General features: G+C 41.2%; 1 protein-coding gene across 2 annotated transcripts in view; it reads left to right on the forward strand.

Moving 5' to 3' along the window:
* The window catches only part of GNAL (G protein subunit alpha L), a 189,053-nt gene that overhangs the window by 65,416 nt on the left and 102,871 nt on the right, over nt 1-20,766 (forward strand). Inside the window, exons 1-4 of one of the 2 annotated variants that reach the window (XM_037508853.2) lie at nt 17,193-17,511; nt 17,776-17,848; nt 18,393-18,447; nt 18,575-18,694. In XM_037508853.2, coding sequence (XP_037364750.1) covers nt 17,370-17,511; nt 17,776-17,848; nt 18,393-18,447; nt 18,575-18,694 — 390 coding nt within the window. In that variant the 5' untranslated portion in view covers nt 17,193-17,369. Of the gene's footprint in view, nt 1-17,192; nt 17,512-17,775; nt 17,849-18,392; nt 18,448-18,574; nt 18,695-20,766 lie in introns of those variants that run through there. The other variant, XM_037508852.2, reaches the window with a different exon arrangement.

Raw genomic sequence — 20,766 nt, forward strand, 5'->3', positions numbered from 1 at the left:
AGACAGAATTTTCAGTTTGTCCATCTCCCTTTGTGTGATGCCAATTTCTTTTCCTTTGCTTTTACTGATGCATTTCTTCCTCAGCGTCTCTGTTCATCCCAATCCCACCACTTTTATTTTTTTAAAGATTTATTTATTCATTCATACAAGAACTGGGGTACAGGCCAGATGTGCAGCAGGGTGAGAGGATTCACCAGAGACAGAGCAGGGAACAGAACAGGCAGACTGACTGAAATACACTGCTGAGGGGAGCAGCGGGCAAGACAGGAGAGGTCTGCTGCATCATGTGGCAGGGGTTGAACTCTGGCCAGGGATCGAACTCGTGCTGCAGTGGCTGTGGATAGCCTCATAGTGTGTGTCTTAACCTCTTGTGCCACCAGGGCGGCCCAAACATATGTATTTAAATTAGATTTTTTCTCCTACTAATGTGTCTGGTGTTAATTTGATTACTTGACCAGTCAGAGAAGTACTTAGAGGGCTAGAGGATAATTTTGTCTCTGTTCCTACACTATAAAAAGACTAAGAAAATTCTAAGACTAATTTCTTACCTTCTTAAGCAGTTTAGAAGGAGAGTAGTGCACTCCATCCATTCAGGATAATGTGTGACAATATGTATGAACTTAGGGCTGGAAGCGGGCAGAGGGGCTCTGCAGAGTTGTGAGGGCCACAGAAATTGAGAGGAATTTGAATCATGTCTTTAAAAGTGGTGGGATTGCACAATACTAATGATAAAGAACTGATCACAAAAATCTACAAAGAGCTGATGAGACTCAACAAAAACAAAGAAAATAATCCAGTCAAAAAATGGGCAGAAAAGCTAAAAAGAAACTTCTCCAAAGAGGAAATGCAAATGGCCAACAGGCATATGAAAAAAATGTTCAACATCACTTGTAATCAGGGAAATGCAAATCAAAACTACAATAAGATACCATCTTACACAGTGAGAATGGCACATATTAAAAAAAAACTAGCAACGGGCCTCCCAGATGGCGCAGCGGTTGAGCGCTGGGTTGCAAAGCTGCCCGCGGCCTCTGCGGCGCTGGTTCGATCCCCAGCTGTTCCCCGGCCACCGGAGGAGGGTCCCACATGGCGCGCAGACCTCTCCTGCCGCCCGCTGCTCCCCTCAGCAGTGTACCTCAGTCCTTCTGCCTGCTCTGCTCCCTGCTCTGGCTCTGGTGAATTCTCTCACCCTCCCGCGCTTCTGACTGTACCCAGTGCATGTATAAACAAAAAACAAACAAACAAATAAATAAATAAAACATGCCTCTATAAAAAAAAAAAAAAAAACTAGCAACAACAAATGTTGGCGAGGGTGTGGAGAAAAAGGAACTCTTCTGCACTGTTGGTGGGAGTGCAAACTGGTCCAACCACTATGGAGAGCTGTGTGGAGATTTCTCGACCTACTAAAGATAGAACTTCCATATGATCCAGCAATTCTACTCCTAGGTATTTACCCAAAGGACACAGAAACATTAATTCCGAAGGGCACCTGCACCCCTATTGTTTATAGCAGCACTATTTACAATAGCTAAGCTATGGAAACAACCCAAATGCCCAAAAATAGATGACTGGATCAAGAAGATGTGGTACATATACACAATGGAATATTACTCAGCAATCAAAAAAGATAAACACATGCCTTTTGCAGCAACATGGATGGAACTAGAAGGGATCATACTCAGCGAAATAAGTCAGAAAGAAAAAGAAAAATACCGGATGGTCTCACTCATAGCAGGAATTTAGAAAACCTAAATAAGGGACCAGAAAAAAGACTAATTAATACAAAGTAAAAATAAAAATCAAGAAGCAACTATAAACCAGAGACACACTACGGGGTGGGGGGCAGGGAGAGGAAGGATTAAGGTCAAAATAAGGGGGGGTGCAATTATATGGGGAATATAACCAAAATGAAAATGCATACATTGTGCAAAAATGAAAAAATGATGTAAGAATTATATAAAATAAAATATTAAAAAAATGAAAATTGATGTAAAAATATATAAAATAAAATTTAAAAAAGAAATTTTTTCTTTGAAACAACATTAAAAAAAAGTGGTGGGATTGGGTCTCCCTGGTGGCGCAGGCAGTTGAGAACAGCTCTGTGAAGTTGTCTGCAGCCTCTGCAGCTTGGGCTCAATCCCGGCTGGCTGGGAGAAACCCAGATGGCGCGGCAGACCTCTCCTGTCTCGCCCACTGCTCCCCTCAGCAGTGTATTTCGTCAGTCTGTCTGTTCTGTTCCCTGCTCTGTCTCTGGTGAATCCTCTTACCCTCCCGCACATCTGGACTGTACCCCGGTTCTTGTATAAATAAAATCTTTAAAATAAATACATAGATACATACATATGTATGGTGAATTTAGATGGATATAAGTTTTAAAGTAAATGAGAAAAAACAAGGGTTTTTCTCCTGAGCTAAGGAATAGGATAGGGATCTGGGGCTTCAAGGAGAGAGTTGGTCTCCATGACAAAAGAACCAGAGCGTGTAATAACTCTCTTGGCCTGTCCTGTACATAGCTTTCTCCAACAGAAAGGTTGTTTCTGGAGATAACCTAACTCTGTGTAATTCCTTCAATCCTCATTCCCTTAGATAGGTAGTTAAGGGAGTTTCCCATGAGCCTCAGGGCCTTTGCTGACCTTGGCTTGAGGTAATCTACAAGTCAAAGTGGCATGTCTTAGGGTGGTCTGTCCTGGACATTCTGGGGAGACATCCTTCAGCTGTACATCTCTATAAATGATGGTCTGTGGGTAGAAAAAGCTTATGTTCCATGATATGAAGCTACATTGTGTAGATGCAGAATTGGATTGTTTAAACCATCTTTCCTTACAACATACTTATTTGCTTAAAATACAAAAATCATTGTCAGGCAGATAGTACCTGTATTTATTAAAATTAGGATCCATGTTACTGCATCAGGGCACCAATGTCCTGCTAGCAACAGGATACTGGTGTGCATTGAAAATGCACTGTATTACTTGTCTTTTTTCCTCCAAATCAGGAGGCTTTATGAAGTCTGGTTCACTTTCTAAGAAAATTTGTCAGAAAAGAACTCATAATCACTGGACACTTTCTCATCACCCAGAAACAACATGAAATTGAGTCTTTTTTTAAGGGAGAAGAAAAGAACATTGTTATTTTGAGGACTAGAAAATACTCAGCATCTAGAACTGAATAATGAAACTTTTATAATAAAATTTTCCTTAAGATTTGTTTTATTAGGGGCCTCCCCTGGTGGCGCAGCGGTTGAGCGCTGGGCTGCGAAACTGCCCTCAGCCTCTGCAGCGCCGATTCTATCCCTGGCCATCGGAGAGGGTCCCACATGGTGTGCAGACCTCTCCTGACGCGCCCACTGCTCCCCTCAGCAGTGTGTTTCATCAGTCTGCCTGTTCTGTTCCCCGCTCTGGCTCTGGTGAATTTTCTCACCCTCCCGTGCTTCTGACCGTACCCAGTGCTTGTATGAATAAATAAATAAATCTTTAAAAAAAAAAAAAAGATTTGTTTTATTAGGCCTTCCTGGTGGTACAAGGGGTTAAGCACAGAACCGTGAAGCTATCCACGGCCTCTGCAGCAGGAGTTCGATGCCCAGCCAGGGAGCTACCCACATGGTGCAGCAGACCTTTCCTGCTCCCCTCAGCAGTGTATTTCCTTCAATTTGCCTATTCTGTTCCCCACTCTGTCTCTGGTGAATCCTCTTACCTTCTGCACCTCTGGCATGTACCCCAGTTCTTGTATGCATAGTTAAATAAATCTTTTTAAAAAGATTTGTTTTATTTATGTACTTGTTTGCAATTTTTACATTTTACTTTGCCTGATACCTGTTCTTACTAATGAAAGAAGTATCTTTAAAACTGGTTAGACTGGGCCTCCCCGGTGGCGCAGCAGTTGAGTGCTGGGCTGCGAAGCTGTCCGCAGCTTCTGTAGTGCTGGTTCAATCCCCGGGCAGCCAGCGAGGTCCCACATGGGGTGCAGACCTCTCCTGCCGCCCACTGCTCCTCTCAGCAGTGTATTTCATCAGTCTACCTGTTCTGCTCCCCTCCATGGCTCTGGTGAATTCTTTAACCCTCCCATGCTTCTGACTGTACCCAGTGCTGTATAAATAAATAAATAAATCTTTTAAAAAACCAAAAACTGGTTAGACTATTTTTGTCAGTATTAAAATATATTAATTAAACAACATGGGCTTGAAAATCTGCTCTAGTCCATATTTTGTTAGGCTATTTGATATTAAAGAACAGAATTAAACAGAGATGCTACTCTTCATTCCTCAAATGTCAATTTTTCCTCCCCCTCCAGTCCTGGAGACCCTAATTTGATTTTCAGCTTGTAAAGTACATTTTAATTGCATTTATTTATTTTTATTACATCACTGTTAATTTTGGGACAGTATTTGGTTTCTCCCCTCAGGGGTGGTTGCTGTAGTTCTCCCACCACCATAGCGTTCATGATCTATCTCCCCCATTCCTTGCTCGCTCCCCCTGGCCTGCTGTATGCCTCAGATGTATGATCAGCTTGCAAGTTTTGTCTTATAAAGTACATTTTAAATGCAAATTTGATATGTGTGGTTTCTCTTGCAATGCATTAGCAGTTTACACATGGTCCTTGACCACCCTCTCTACCCTATAATCTGATCCAGGTGTGTGGTTTCCATAGGTTTTCAAATAGCAAAACATTGATAGTTTCATTTTGTTTGCAGATTATGTCTTCTGCCTTATAGGGTTTTGCTGTTTTATTTTTATGTATTCAGTTGTTGTGTTGACAACACTGCACTGACAAATGGGAGTCTTTGAGCAAGCTGTAGGATGTAGGATGCTGCTGAAGAGCAAGATCCTAGCCTTTTTATTGATAGAATAAATCATACAGCATCAGTTGTGAGGGGAAGAAGAACACAGAGAAAGGGAGGAGTGAAACTAGAAAATGTGCTTTGTCATCTATATTACCAGGGGTTGTGAATCTGCCTTCCAGGCACTTCTCCTCTGCTTGATGACTTGGTGTTGTAATTAAGCTCAAGCCCTAGATCTCCAGCTATGGTTTCTATCTTTTCAACAAGGCTTTCCACTGATCAGCTTCTGGGGTCCCTTGTCATACATCAGTCCTCGGCCCCCAGGTCTTCCTGGTCATATCTTGTGATGTCAGGAGTAAGTCAAGTCGGGAGTAAGTTTACGCATCAGTCATCAGCCCCCTAAGTGTTCCTGGTCATACCTCATGTGCATAGCCTTCTCAAGGTGGTCAAGCTTTATGCTCTTGGTTGATTTGAAAGGCACCTTTTTTAGGTTTGGCTCTTGTAACTGACTAACTGGGCAGTTCTGACCTTGTACAGGAATGCAGAACTGCAGGTAACAAAAATGGTAGCTGAACAGGCCACTTAGGATTAGCAGATCCACATTTAGTATCCTCCTGACCTGTTTTTGTGCTATATTTAAATTCCTACCTGTGACACTGAGTTATTTATTACAATGACAGCATTTCAGTCATAGGTTTTTGGACACATGGCTAAATTCAAAACACAATTAACAGGTCCTCCCTGGTGGCGCAGGCAGTTGAGCACTGCACTGTGAAGCTGTCCACAGCCTCTGCAGCATGGGTTTGATCCTGGTCGGCCGGCGAGAATCCCACATGGCATGGAGACCTCTCCTGTCTCGCCTGCTGCTCTCCCCAGCAGTGTACTTCGGTCCTTCTGCCTGTTCTGTTCCCTGCTGTGTCTCTGGTGAAAACTCTCACCCTCCCGTGCATTTGGCCTGTACCCCGGTTCTTGTATAAATAAATACATCTTTTAATAAATTTAAAAAAAATAAGTAAAACATACCTTCTTACTAATTCACTGTTATTTTGATTCCTAAAATTGCCAGTTAAAACAAGACATTATCACTACCTTTTATGGATGGCATCTTCAAAAGTAATATTACTTTTACTTTGCTAGAGAAGTTTAAAAAAATGTAATCAGTGACAAAGATGGGCACTATATGGTGTTCAAGGGAATAATCCCTTAAGAAGAGATAACTTTCATTGATATGTATATACCAACACAGGTGCATACAAATATATAAAACAATTAAAATGACACATTGACAGCAACACAATAATAGTAGAAGATTTCAATACAACACTTACATCAGTAGATAGATCATCCATACAGAAAGTAAAGATGGAAATAATGACCTTGAATGAAGTAATAGATCAAATGAATATAATAGACATTGGCAAAGCCTTCTATCACCAAAGATATGAACAACCAACCATTCCCTCAAGTGCACATGAAACATTCTCAAGGATAGATCATATGGTGGGACAGAAAATATGTCTCAAAAAATATGTGAAAATAGCATCTTCTGAGTACAATGATATAAAGTTAGAAATCCACCACAATAGGAAACCCTGAAAACCCCAAGTATATGGAGAGTGAACAAAACTTTTGAATAACTCCTTGGTCAGTGAAGTGATATTAAGAGGGATTGTGAAACACAACAATAAAGGACCAGATCAGCAGACAGAAAAGTCTCAAACAATCTAACTTTACATCTGAAGAAACTAGAAAAAAAAATAAAACCAAAAATCAGTGGATGGAAATAATAAAAATTATAGCATAAATAAATGAAATAGAAACCAAAATATGGGAAAGGTGGAGAGCAAGACATGGAAGGTGCCCAATGGACTATGGTATAGGACTATGGGTGCCTTAGTGGTGGGTGTGTTATGGAAACATACTCTGAAGGAGTGTGATCATGTACCTCTGAATGATATAAAGTGGTGTAAACCAATGTTGGCAAAATAAAATAAATTGTTAAAACAAACAAAAAAGAAGCAAAAAAGATAATACAAAGACCAATGAAGCCAAAAGTTGGTTCTTTGAAAGGATCAGCAAAATTGATAAACCCTTAACCAGTGTCACTAAAAAAAAGAAGAGCAAAAACTCAAAAGAATCAGAAATGAAAGAAGTAAAATTGTAATAGATACTGCAGAATACAAAGCATCATTAGAGACTACTATGAATGTCTGTGTTCAAACAAGTTGGACAACATAGAAGAAATGGAAAAATTTTTAGTCACACAACCTTCCAAGACTATACCAGGATGAAATAGACAACTTAAACAGACCAATCACAAGCATAGAAATCAAAGGTGTAATCAAAACTCTCCCCAAGAACAAAAGCCTAAGGCCAAATTGCTTCGCTAATGAGTTCTGCCATGCCTTCACGAAGAATCTAATGCTTGTGCTTCTCAAACTCTTCAAAAAATTGAAGAAAGGGGAGAGGAGAAAACAGGGGTGAGGAGAACACAGTGGGCTATGGTGGAGGACTGTGGGTGCTCTGGTGGTGGGAAAGCTATGGTGACCACACCTGAGGGAAGAAAACCTATATTGTGGAAAAAAAACAATGATGTAAAATACATCATTAATAAAAAATAAAATTATTAAAGGAAAAAAATTGTAGAGGGGGAAGTTCTCAGACACATTTCATACCGTGATCCCAAAACCAAACAAAGACAGCACAAAAAAAGAAAAGTCTATGTCAGTATTTTTGATGCTTCAATAAAATTTTACTGAAAATATCAAATCCAGCAGTATATTATGAGAATCATTAATTATGACCAAGAGGGATTCATTCCAGGTTGTTTTCACATACACGAATTGTTCAGTGTCATTCAGCACATCAACAAAATGAAAGATAAAAATCACAGGATTATTTCAGTAGACATTCTAAAAGCATTTGAAAAGTCTTAGCAACCATTTATGATTTAAAAATATGGGGTCTCCCTGGTGGTGCAGCAGTTGAGCGCTGGGTTGCAAAGCTGCCCGCAGCCTCTGCAGCGCCGGTTCGATCCCCGGCTTCTCCCCGGCCACCAGAGGAGGGTCCCACATGACGCGCAGACCTCGCCTGCCGCCCGCTGCTCCCCTCAGCAGTGTACTTTGGTCCTTCTGCCTGCTCTGCTCCCCGCTCTGGCTCTGGTGGGTCCTCTCACCCTCCCGCGCTTCTGACTATACCCAGTGCTTGTATAAATAAATAAAAATAAATCTTTAAAAATAAATAAATAAATAAAAATAAAAATACTCTCAACATAATGGCAATAGAAAGAACTTATCTCACATACTAAAGTCTATATGACAAGCCCACAGTCAACATCATACTCAATGGTGAAAACCTGACTGAAAGCATTTTCCCTAAGTTCAAAAACAAGACAGGGATGTCCACTTTCACCATTACTGTCCAACATAATACTGGATGTCCTAGCCAGAGAAATTAGTCAAGAAAAGGTCATAAAGAGAATCCAGATTGGAAAAGAAGTGAAAAAGTGAAGCTATCACTATTCACGGATGCCATGATAATATACATGGAAAATCCAGTAGACTCAACAAAAAAAGTTACTAGGAAAAAAATAAATGAATACAGTAGAGCTGCAGAATACAAAATCATTACATAAAAATATGTTGCATTTTTATATGCAAACAGTGAATTAAAAGGGGGATATATTAAAGAAACAGTCCCATTTACAATTACACTAAAAAAAATGGTGAAACACTTGTGAGTACATTTAACAAAAGAGGTAAGGACTATACACAGAAAACTTTGAGAAACTGTTAAAGAAAATAAAACACAAAGAAATGAAAAAATATCCCATATTCATGAACTGGAAAAATAAACATTGTTAAAACTTAAATAAACATATTTAGCTTATTAACTAAAACAATTTACAGATTCAGTGCAATACCTGTCAAGATTCCTATGACATTTTTCAAGGAAGTAGAACAAACAATTATAAAATATGTACGGGACCACAGAAGATCCAAATAGCCGAAGCAATCATTAGAGAAAGGAAGACAATTCAGGTATCACACTCCTGACTTCACACTATATTACGCAGTGATAGATGTGTGATATTGGAACAAAAACAGAAACACAAATCGATAGAATAGAGAGCCCAGAAGTAAACCCACATTAACATGAACAGTTAATCTTTGACAAAGGAGCCATGAACATACAGTGAAGAAAGGAAAGCCTCTTTAACAAATGGTGCTGGAAAACTTGGAGAGTGGTACATAGCCATTTACTTATATGTCTGTGTGTGTGTGTGTGTGTGTCTGCATATATGTATATATAAAGAAAATATATGTGTATATATATACTATAGATATATATTAGTTATTTAACCACACACAAAAACTAATTCAAAATGGATTAAGGGCTTGAAAATAAGACTTGTAACCATAAAATATATTTAAAAAAATAGGTGATACACCCTTGGACATCAATCACAAAGATGTATTTGGGGATGCAACTGAACAGCAAAGGAAATAAAAGCAAAAATAAGCAAAAAGGACTGCATAAAGCTGAAAAGATTTTGCACTTTGAAAGAAGTCACCACAAAAGTCAAAAGGCAAACTGTAGGGTAAATGGTTTTTCAGGCTTTTCTGCCCATCCACCATTAGCATTGCCCTGCCTGGTGGGGCACCTGCAGTTGTTATATTGTTGCAAACTGTCTTATTTACTTCTGTGGGCCATGGGAAGGGTAATGAGAGATAGTTACCAAGAGAATTGGAAGCAGAAGCAAGAGAGAGGCAGGAGAGAGAAAGAGAGAAAGAGGCAGAGAAGCCCAGAGTGAAGACTTGCTGGGGGCTTGGAGGCCTGCTGGCCTCCTAGCCCCCCTCCCCCAGCACCCCTGCCTGCCGTGTACCTGTTTGCCACACTACCAATACAGCTCAATAAAAGCCTGAGAAAGCCACCGAGGGCTCCAAGACTCTCCTTTACCCATCTGCTCAGATCATAGATAACCTGCTCTGTGCCCTTCCTGCCACTACAGCAACCTACAGACTGGAAGAAGGTATTTGCCTATCTGATGAGAATTAATTTCCAAAAAATATGAAGAACATATACATCTCAACAACAGCAAAATAGAGTTCAATCAACACAAAATAAGTAAAAGACCTAAAGAGATACTTTTAAATAAGACATTTCACATCAAATGTAGCACATGAAAAAATGCTCAACATCACTTTTTAAGGGCAATACAAAAATACAAATCAAAACCACAATGCGATTCTATCTTACACCTGTGAGAATAGTCTATAGCAAAAAAAAAAAAAAAATACTGGAAACAACAAATATTGGTGAGTAGGTGCCAGAAAAGGAACTCTCATTCCCCATTGGTGAGAATGTAAATTGGTGCAGTCTCTGTGGAAAATAGTATGGAGATCGCTCAAGAAAACAAAGTGGAAATACTATATGATCAAGCAATACCAACTACTAAATGAAGAGTTTATGGAAAATATGCTTAATGAAATACTACTCAGTTATTTAAAAAATGAAATAGTGCATTTGGGGACAAAATACATGGATCTTGAGGTGATTGTACTAAGTGAAATAAGTCAGAAAGTGAGAGACAGTTACCAGCTGGTTTCACTAATTTTCAGAATATACATAACCAAAGAAAGCAAACTGGAAAAGCACAACAGAAATATTGCTTAGACTCTGTGAAAAATTAACTGATTGCCAGAGAAGATGGGGGAGCTGGAAAGAGGATAGAAGGTAATACGGTATTGACCTTAGAGCTTTGGTGGATGAGCAATGCACACCAGTGATTGATTTTTGTGTATAGTTGGGAGATCACCCACCATGATGTTTGAAAAACTGGTTGTGGCTTTTAGTTTCTTGGAGCACTGTGATACCATTGAATTAGTGACTATTCACATGTTCTGAACTATTTTGTGCTTCTTCTTTTAATGCATTTGATATATCTGTTTCAAGAATCCTAGTGCCATTTTGATCTAAAGAACAAAATGCTAAAATCACAAAAAAAAAAATTAAATGCCTAGAAGTAAACCTAACAAGATAAAAGATCTATACAAAGAAAACTATAAGACATTGTTAAAAGAAACAGAAGGCAGCACAAAGAAATGTAAAAATATTCCCTATTCACTGATTGGAAGAATCAACGTTGTCAAAATGACCATCTAACCCAAAGTAATACATAGATTCAGTGCAATCCCTATAAAAATGTCTCTAATGTCATTTTTCAAAGAACTAGAATGAACACTATTGAAATTCATATGGAATCACAAAAGACTCTGGATAGCCAAAGCCATCCTGAAAAAAAAAAGAATGAAGTCACAATTCAAACTATGTTACAAAGCCATAATAATTAAAACAGCCTGGTACTAGAACAAAAAAGACAACAATGTAATATAATCAAGAGACCAAAAATAAACCCACATTTATATGGAGAGTTAATCTATGACAAAAAGGCCAAGAACGTACACTGGAACAAGCATATCCTCTTCAATAAATGGTGCGGGGAAAACTGGATAGCTGCATGCAAAAGAATGAAACTAAACCACGTCTCTCAACTATACACAAAAATCAATTCAAAATGGATGAAAGATTTGGAATGTAAGACCTGAAACCACAAAACAACATAGAAGAAAACATAAGCAAAACACTGCATGACATAAGCTTCAGTGATGTCTTTAGGGATTCGTCCCCAACAGCAAGGAAAACAAAAGAGAACATAAACAACTGATCAAACTAAGAATTTTCTGCACAGCAAAAGAAATCATAGCTAAAATGAAAAGAGCTTCTGCACAGCAAAAGAGACAATAACAAAAACAAAGAGAAACCCCACCGACTGGGAGAACATTTTTGCACACAACGCTAATGATAAATGACTGATCACAAAAATCTGCAAAGAGCTGATGAGACTCAGCACAAACAAAGAAAATAATCCAGTCAAAAAATGGGCAGAAGAGCTAAAAAGAAACTTCTCTGAAGAGGAAATGCAAATGGCCAACAGGCATATGAAAAAATGTTCAACATCACTTGGGAGAAAATATTTGTACACCACATACCTGACAAGGGATTGACATCCAAGATCTACAAAGAACAGATACAACTTAACAATGAGAAAACAACCCAATCAAAAATGGACAGAAGAATTAAACAGACACTTCTCCAAAGAAGACATATAAACTAAAAGTAAGCACATGAAAAAATGTTTGCTATCACTTATCATCAGGGAAATTCAAATCAAGACCACAGTGAGATACCATTTCCCACCTGAGAGAGGCCCATATCAGAAAGACCAGAAACAACAAATGCTGGTGAGGATGTGGAGAAAAGGGAACACTCCTACACTGCTGGTGGGAATGCAGACAGCCCAACCCTTATGGAAAGCAGTATGGGATTGTCTCATAGTATTAAAAATGGGTCTGCCATACAGCCCAGTAACTCCTCTCCTAGGCATCTACCAAAAAAATTCAGAAACACTAATTCAGAAGGAAACTTGCCCTTCCAAGGTTATTGCAGCACTATTTACAATAGCCAAATTATGGAAACAACCTAAATTCCCAAAAACAGATGAGTGAATCAAAAAGAAGTGGTGTACACACACACACACACAAACCCCATATATATATACAATTACTATATATATATACAATTACAATATATATATACAATTACTCAGTGATCAAAAAGATAAACTCATGCCATTTGCAGCAACATAGATGGAGCTGAAAGGGATAATAAAAAGTGAAATAAGTCAGAGAAAGACAAGTAGCAGACAGTGCTTAAAAACTAAAAAGCTGACTATAGAACTGAAGCATTCAGAGAGGGTAGGGGATAGAGAAAGAGTGAGGACTATAATAACATAAGGAAAAAATTAATAAAAAAATAATTAAAAAAATAAAGAACAAAGTGGGAAGGAAACACAGTGGACTATGGTTGTGGACTCAAGGGTGATTTGGTGCTGGGTGTACTATGCTGGTAATGCCTAGTAAGGGTATCCTCACCTCTCCTGTCTCCTCCGCTGCTCCCCTCGGCAGTGTGTTTCGGTCAGTCTGACTGTTCTGTTCTCCCCACCCTTCTTGTGAATCCTCTTACCCCCTGCATCTCTGGCCTTGTACCCCAGCTCTTGTAAGCATAAATAAATAAATCTTAAAAAATATTTTTAAAATGTTAAAAAATAAACTAAAGTAGCAATAAAGAAATATCAGTTAAATTTTTAAATAGATTTTTAAGTTAAATTCCATATGCCCACTATCATATGCTATATAGTGCTCTAGCCATTGTTCAAACCTTGTCATAAACTGAATTTCCTTGAATTTCTTCATAGAGTTGTTTTTTATCGTTCTGTGGGGAACCTCTTTACAGTGGGAAACAAATGTGTTTTTATTGCTGTCATGGACTTGAGTTCAGCTATCCAGTGGACAGGTGACAATTTTTTAAACATTTGCTGACTTCAATCAGAACAACTGAGACAAAAGTAAATTTTTAAATCATGAATCAAAATTTACAAAACCAAATGTAAAAGAAATTTGAATGATTAAATGTTCAAATGTAGGAAACTATCAGGGATACCCTGTCTTAAACATTAACAGTTGTGCGGAAAACTCCGCTTTGTTTTACCTTTGCCCTTTTGCCCCAAACTTTGTGCTTTTTCCTCCGCCCCCCAATTTTCCTTGAATTGACCAGAACCTTTCCTAGCCTGCTTTGGGGCACAGCCAATTCCCGACCTGCGGTGGATGCCGCCCCGCTCAGCGGCAGCTGGGCTCAGGGCAACCAGCCCTCCATCTCTGCGGTTGGATGTGAGCCGCGAGGTGCCGGGCTGCGCGGCTCTGCCGTTGCCTGGCAACAGATGCGGGCGCCGCAGGCAGCCCTGCACTGCTCTGCCCGCTCCCCCACAGCTCCGCCCCCGCCACTCCAGGTGAGCCAGCTGGGACTCTGCATTCTGATCCCATGGCTCAAAACCAAATGAGCATCAGCTTCCTAGACCCGAGGAGGAAAAGGACTGGTGACTGTGTTAAAGGAGGGAGAGAGGAAGGGGTGGGAGGGGCATGGAGGAAAGAAAAAAGAAAAGAAAAAGAAAAACAAGGAATAAAATGACTTGAGCAAGATTGACTTTACATTCCTTTTAAGAAATGTTGCATCACTTTATAAGGACATTGCCCTTGCGTGTTATCATTGCATCGTGGGACACACTGTAGGTCATGCAGATACTGCAGCCCAGTTACAGAGTTTACACACAGATGTGCCTCTTATTCACCCCTCTAAGCTTCTGTAAAATAATAGTGACAATAGTTCATTTTTGGTTATTAAAATACTAAATCAGTTATTCCATGGGTAGGATTTAGCCCAGTGCCAGCAATCTTTAGATAAGTAGTAGAAGCTATTTTGCATGAATAAATTATCATTATATTATCTACACATTAACTTTCTGGGCATATTATAGCAGGTTTTTCATCATATCTAGTCATTAAGTTGCACTTGTAAAAAGTATATTTAATTTCTTGATCTCAACAAGTGGAAACCTTTTGCTGTATTTTTAGGATAACTGAGTATTGGGCTGCCTTAAAAGTATAGTTTCTGGGTTCTAATTCTTAATTCTTCATTTATAAGTTTTCGTGGGTCTCTTTTTGTCCACTTTCTTCCCATTAACAACTTATACAATCCTTGGCATTAAAACAATTGACAAATCTTTATAAACATTCCACTATGTTACATTTTTTGCTTGCCTTCTGACGGCCCCCTTAGCTATAGTCCAGGCTGGTAGATGTAGCCATGTGTGAATGTGTGTGGCCATTTACACAGTGTGGGCCTGACAATGGTCCTAACATAGTCTTCTCCACAAAGCCAGATCTCTCCCTCACTCCCATACAGTACCATACACTATGATGCTTCTGCTTCTGAGGAGAAGAGTAATTTATTTCCTTTTTTAAAAGTAGTCTTATTTTCAAAATAGTACTAAACTGGAGACATAATTTATTAATTTAAAATCTGAGAACCCAAACTGGGAACAGAAGCTATCTTTGCCTCAAGGATTCAGGCATCCATTCAATCCTGTTTCTCCAGGCAGCTCCTGAGCCAGGCACTGAGCTAGGCACAGGGGCTAAGGGCAAACTCAGCCCCTGCCTTGTGGAGTCCAAAACCCAGTGGAGTTTTGAAAGAGCTGTTTGGGGAGAGCAAGCAGTTGGAAGGATGGCTGGAGTTTATATCACGGCAGTGGGAGGACCATGCCTGGAGACTTGTATGTGGTGATATAGTGACATGGTCAGATTTTGTCACTGTGGCAACATAGTGATTCAAAATCCAAACTAGATTCACAATTGAAGACCATGACAGTGGACAGGACAGGACAGCTGTGTTGGAAACAGATCCACTGGGACACAGTGGCTTTGGGAGTTTGCATGAAGAAAAGGAAGTCAAGGATGACTGACTTGTGATCTGGAGAGCCAGGGGTCTGAGTCACATGGAGAGAGAGAAAAGGAGCAGGTTTGAGGAATGGGGGTGGCCGGGGGAAGCAGGGGGTGAGCTCTGTCCTTACAGACAGTGTGAGGCATGGAGGTGGCAGTGGACTTGGGGACTGTGGTGGACAAGAAGCTGACTGCACTGGAGATCAGACACAGACTGTCAGAACTGTGTGCACAGAGTATGGAGGATATAGGGAACCCCGCCAGGAGCGTGTGTGCCTAAGAAGAGGAAGGCTGGGGAGGTGGATCCACTCCCTGAAGGAGCCAAGGTACACTAGAGTGTGAGCAAGAAATGAAAACAGCCATGGAGTGGAAAGCCAAAGGACAAGAGAGTCTCTAGGGGATCAGAAACCAGCTCCACAGAGAGGTCCAAGAAGCATGGTTTAGCCCCTGGGAGGCCAGTAAGGTCGTGGGTGGGATATTTTATGTGTAGGAAGAGGGCCCCAAGCCAGGGACCATGAGCTGAGATGTGAGCAGGAAGTAAAGAAGAACAGGGAGATCAGGTTCTCTTTTCACTCTTGACCATGGATGGCAGGAGGAAAATTGATGAAACTAAAAAAGGTGCGCTCAGATTTAATTGGGGTCTGCCCAATTAATTGAATGTGAGCTCTTGAAGAACAGGCCAGTAGAAAAGGGAGAGGTTGGTAAAGAGGGGAGAGGCAGAGAAGTAAAGTGAGTTCCACCAAGCCCCTGGGAGCCAGGAGCAGAGGCTGGGCGGCCCTGTAGGAGCACCGCTGGGGATGACATTTGCTCTCTGTGAAAGCGAAGGCCAGGCTCAAAGAGAGGGGGATATGGTGGCTTTGGAAAAAAAGTGAGGGACTTGAGGTCTGAGCCAGCCAAAGGGCTGGCTTGCAGCAATGCAGCAGAAATGATCTTGTCCAATGCTCAGTGATGGTTGGTTCCCCATGACTCCTGTCCCTTCACTTCAGTGGCCCTCTCTCCACCACGTGCAGCCGTGGGACATGCAGCGCCCCCACCTGGGGTGGCTAGAGCTACAATAAGGGACCGGAGGGGCCTTCACACTCTGACAATACGGGAGAAACACTGGCCAGTCGCTTGCCCTCTCTTTGCTGCTGGGCTGCTGTGCCAAGTTCGATGCCACAGTGCCTTCTAGAAAAGTAGTAGAGCTGTTCAGAGAACTCCAAAGGAGAAACGGGGGCTGAGGTAAAGACAGAAGGCAAGGGAGGCGGCGGCGTGGGTGCGCTGGAATAGTCTAGAAAATGAGTGCAACAAAGGCGGTGTGACTGGTGAGCCTCTTACAGATCCTCCTCCCTGATAGAATATGCATGATCCTGCTCGAGTCCTCGCCTGCCTGCGAGCAGGGAGGCGTCGGAGGGAACGTAGGGGAGCGCACGCCCAGACCCACTCTCCCGGGCTCGGGGTGCGAGAGCGCACGCGGCCGCGGTCCGGACCCCACGCGGGTGAGCCTCCCGCGGGTCGGGCTCCTGGAGGTCAGTTCCCTGCCCCTCCGACCCAGTGGGCGTGAGCGCCCCTCTACGATCCCAGCCCCGCCACCCCGGAGCCTGCCAGCTCCCCTTCCCTCCACGCGGAGACCCCGGGGGGGCGCAGACCCGGGAGGGGTGGTGCGAGGGCAGAGCCCGCGCGGGCGAGCTGCAGGTGCCCACGGTCGCCTTTGACGGGACCCGGCGGCGCGCTCCATCCCTCTGCGCAGCAGACGGTCCCCACCGGCGGGACCCCCGGCACCCGGCGGAGCGCGCCCTCACCCCTCGGGGGTCCAGACTGCGCGCCTCGGGCTGCGCCGCCGGGGGCGGGGTTGAGGGCACCGAGCTCCGCGAGGGGCGCCGGGCGCGCGGGGGACGCAGCGCCACCTCGGCTGACTCCAGCGCACCCCTCGCCCTAGGGCCAGCCCCGCTCCCTGTGTGTGATTTACGCCGCAGATCATTCTAAATAGTTATCTTTAAAAAGCATTTTGACTCCGAGCGTCTTCCTTGCATCCTTTTTAGCTGGGAGTTGGCGGTGGGCAGAGGGAGGGAGACGACACGACTGCTCTGATCGGAACACACCGAGACCAGACCGGCTCTTTCAGCAGCTAGGAAGAGAAGACGTCACAGGAGCCACACACATCTGCACATTTTGTGCCCATTCCTAACGGTGCCTGACGTCCAGCCAAGCGGGCAGGCATGGGGTGTTTGGGTAACAGCAAGACCGCCGAAGACCAGGGCGTCGACGAAAAAGAAAGACGCGAGGCCAACAAGAAGATCGAGAAACAATTGCAAAAGGAGCGCCTGGCTTACAAAGCCACTCACCGCCTGCTGCTACTGGGTAAGGGGCGCGGTGGCCTGGGCCCAGCGGAGCGCGAGCCGGGAGCCGCCGGCGCGAGGGCCTGGCGGGCAGGGCCGGGCGGGAGCCTCGCGCGCCCTCGCCCCGCTGAGCCACCGGGCCCTGGGTCTCCCGCCGCCCCAGCGCAGAACTGGCTCGTGCTGGAAAACGACTGAGCAGGGGTGGGATTATTGTTCAGTCTGGGTCGATGTGAAAGGGCAACGGTATCATGCTGCAAATCCCAACATTCTTTTTGTTTATTTGTAGGAGCTGGTGAGTCTGGGAAAAGCACTATCGTCAAACAGATGAGGATCCTGCATGTAAATGGCTTCAATCCAGAGTAAGGAATGATCATTATCAGCTTTTGCTTCCAAACTGCTTGCAGCTTTGTCACTTGTCGCCCAGTCTTCCCAAAAGTGCTTTCTTCTGAACAGTTAATTTTGGTCGTTAACTAGACCTTTAACAACAGAAATTTGTTGTTGAATGTGTTTTAATTAGACAAAGTCCTTTTCAATTAATGTCTAGGAAAATATTAGCAATTTGTTTAACAAAGTATGATGTTAGTCTTCTCTCCCTGTCATTTATCCGCATTTATTCCAATCCATAACTATCAACATGGATATATTAAAAAAATAATTTACAAGTATAGTTCTGTTGTTTTTCTTCTGCCATTTTTGTGTAATCTCTGTGGGTACAAATTAGAAATGGGTGATGTTTTCCTTTCCTGAGTAAAAACTTTGCAGTTCTTGCAGCTTTGCTGCTCTTGAAGCTCTAGTAAAATCAGTTCAACCCTATGCTGCAGCTGGAAATTTAAAAACCCACTTCATTGATTCAAGTCAGTGCTAAAGGTAAATTAAATTAATAGCAGTTCTTTTTTAATGCAGGGAAAAGAAACAGAAAATTCTGGACATCCGGAAAAATGTTAAAGATGCTATTGTGGTAAGGACTTTTTTGTTTTACCAGAAAGGTAAAACTGTGTAGATTGAACTGCTGTATTTTAGATTATCATATATAGAGCATAACTGTTATCTTTATCCACACCTTTTTCTCCTTTATTTCATTTCAGACAATTGTTTCAGCTATGAGTACTATAATACCTCCTGTTCCACTGGCTAACCCAGAAAACCAGTTTCGGTCAGACTATATCAAGAGTATAGCCCCGATCACTGACTTTGAATATTCCCAGGTAAGTAAATCTTTATTGTAATACTTAAATGGTGCAAAATGAACTTGCTTACTGAGCGTCAATGTTAATTCATTATTTAACTTTCTTCAAAATCTAACTCTCTGCTTAAAAGAAATGGTTTGTTTATACTGAAATATTTGCGTTTGTTAAAATGTTAACATTAGAATTGTAAGAAAGGCTTCTGTGAATGTGTTGGTGAGGTTAATTATCAGGAAGACAATAAGAAATATTGATGGTATTTTCGCTCATATGTATTTCTGAGTTAATAATTAAGCATTTTCCCAGATAAAAAGAGTAAAGAAATAGTTCATGGTATAGGGCTGCCTCCATGGAAATAATAGGAAGAAAGAACTCAATTTATTTTGAAGATAGCATCTTTCAGATCAAACAAGAGGAGAATGCATGCTTTAATAAAAAGACGTTGTTCACTTCTGAATGTCTGCTGTTTGATGTATGATGTAGTTGCTTCATACCTGCAGTGTTTGGAGCTGTTTTCCTAATCACAGGGATGGCAGTATTATTTATGCAAAAAGCTGATCTGAGTACTGGTTTTCTCTCATTTGGTGGATATATATTTCTTTAAAATGCTGTTTAAGCATGTTTTGATTAAGCGTGTTTCAAAGGCAAATGTATTTGCTAACTTCTCAGAAAACAAGTCGTGTTATAGCTGACTCTGTGTGCGTGTGCATTTACTGTGTGTTCCTATCAATCACGGTGTTTCAGGGTTTTCACTACCTGGCCAGGTGAAATGTTTTTCATTCTCAAAATGCCCTCTGGGAAGGAATATACACAGAGCCCAGGGGGTCGAACAGGCAGGCCATCCCTGCTGACTGAAGTACAGAAGGTGGCATCACGCTGGCCTACCTTCTCTTTAGCAAGCTTTGGTGTCTACTCTAAAGGATCTGTATCCAGATGGCAGATAATAATTACGTTTTTTTTATAGAAAAACTATTATTTGCATCCTCTTCTGTGGTTTTTACTTCTGATGAGTATGCCAGTGCTGCCAGTGAAATCTCTAGAAATTGTAATAAGAAGGAAGTTGAGGTAGTGAACTGACTGGAAGATGGAGCTGAGACATTTAACATAGCAGGCACATTATTTTTTACTAAACTGTGACTTTAGTGGGATGACTTGGAGGGGTTTAATGGGAAAAAATGCGGAGGGTAAGCAGTACTCCACCAGCTAGAGCTATTGCCACACTCTATGATAGTGTACATATTGCAGAAGTCACCCAAAACTATAAGGTCCTAGCTGAAATTTTGTGTGGCATTCCCATTCAGATTTTGACTTACACATTTATAGACACATGTTTGAGTTCTTAATTTTATATGGTCATATTTGCCTAAAAGTTATCATAAAAGAATCTCAATGTGGTTCTCGTTTAGGAAATAATTATTCTTGACATATAGTGAGAAATTAGGATAAAGATGTATTAATCCATCACACAAGTCCTTTCTTCTGTTTATGACAAACTATACAATGATAAGGGAAACAGTAACTCCCACATGTATTACTACAAAGGACTCTAAAGCATCTAAGTTGCCCAAGCGTTTTTGAACTAAAACATGAATAGATTTAAAAAAAAAAAAATGAATAGTTTTAATAAAGTAAAAGTCAAGAAACCATTTTCTTTGAATTCACATATTTTTATGTTAAGATGAAAGATACATTATATGTTAGATGTGAAAGATATGTTAAGGCTACTTGAATATTATTTTCAGAACCCATAATTAATTATCAATAAAATAGAAGGAAATTGGGAACCAGCAGAATCTGCAAATGTAATTATAATGTTTCCAGAAAGCATTTTTGGTAGTTTTAAATCTTAATGTTCTGTTGTCATATGTGTCTATGTTTATGTTAAATGTGATTGTTTGTTTATAATAGTCACATATAAATGAAACAATTGATATTTTATATAACTTTCTGAAAATGCAATTTTATATCAGTGAATTATATATATATTAATTTGCACACAATTTTCATTTACTCCAGAGTGATGTGAAATATTTACATCACTTATGTTATTAGATTGTGTTACTTTGATTAATTCTAAGAATCCTATCAAGATA

This window comes from Talpa occidentalis, unplaced genomic scaffold (assembly GCF_014898055.3).
Source record: "Talpa occidentalis isolate TD23 unplaced genomic scaffold, MPIMG_talOcc4v2.1 talOcc4.13, whole genome shotgun sequence".
NCBI lineage: Eukaryota > Metazoa > Chordata > Mammalia > Eulipotyphla > Talpidae > Talpa > Talpa occidentalis.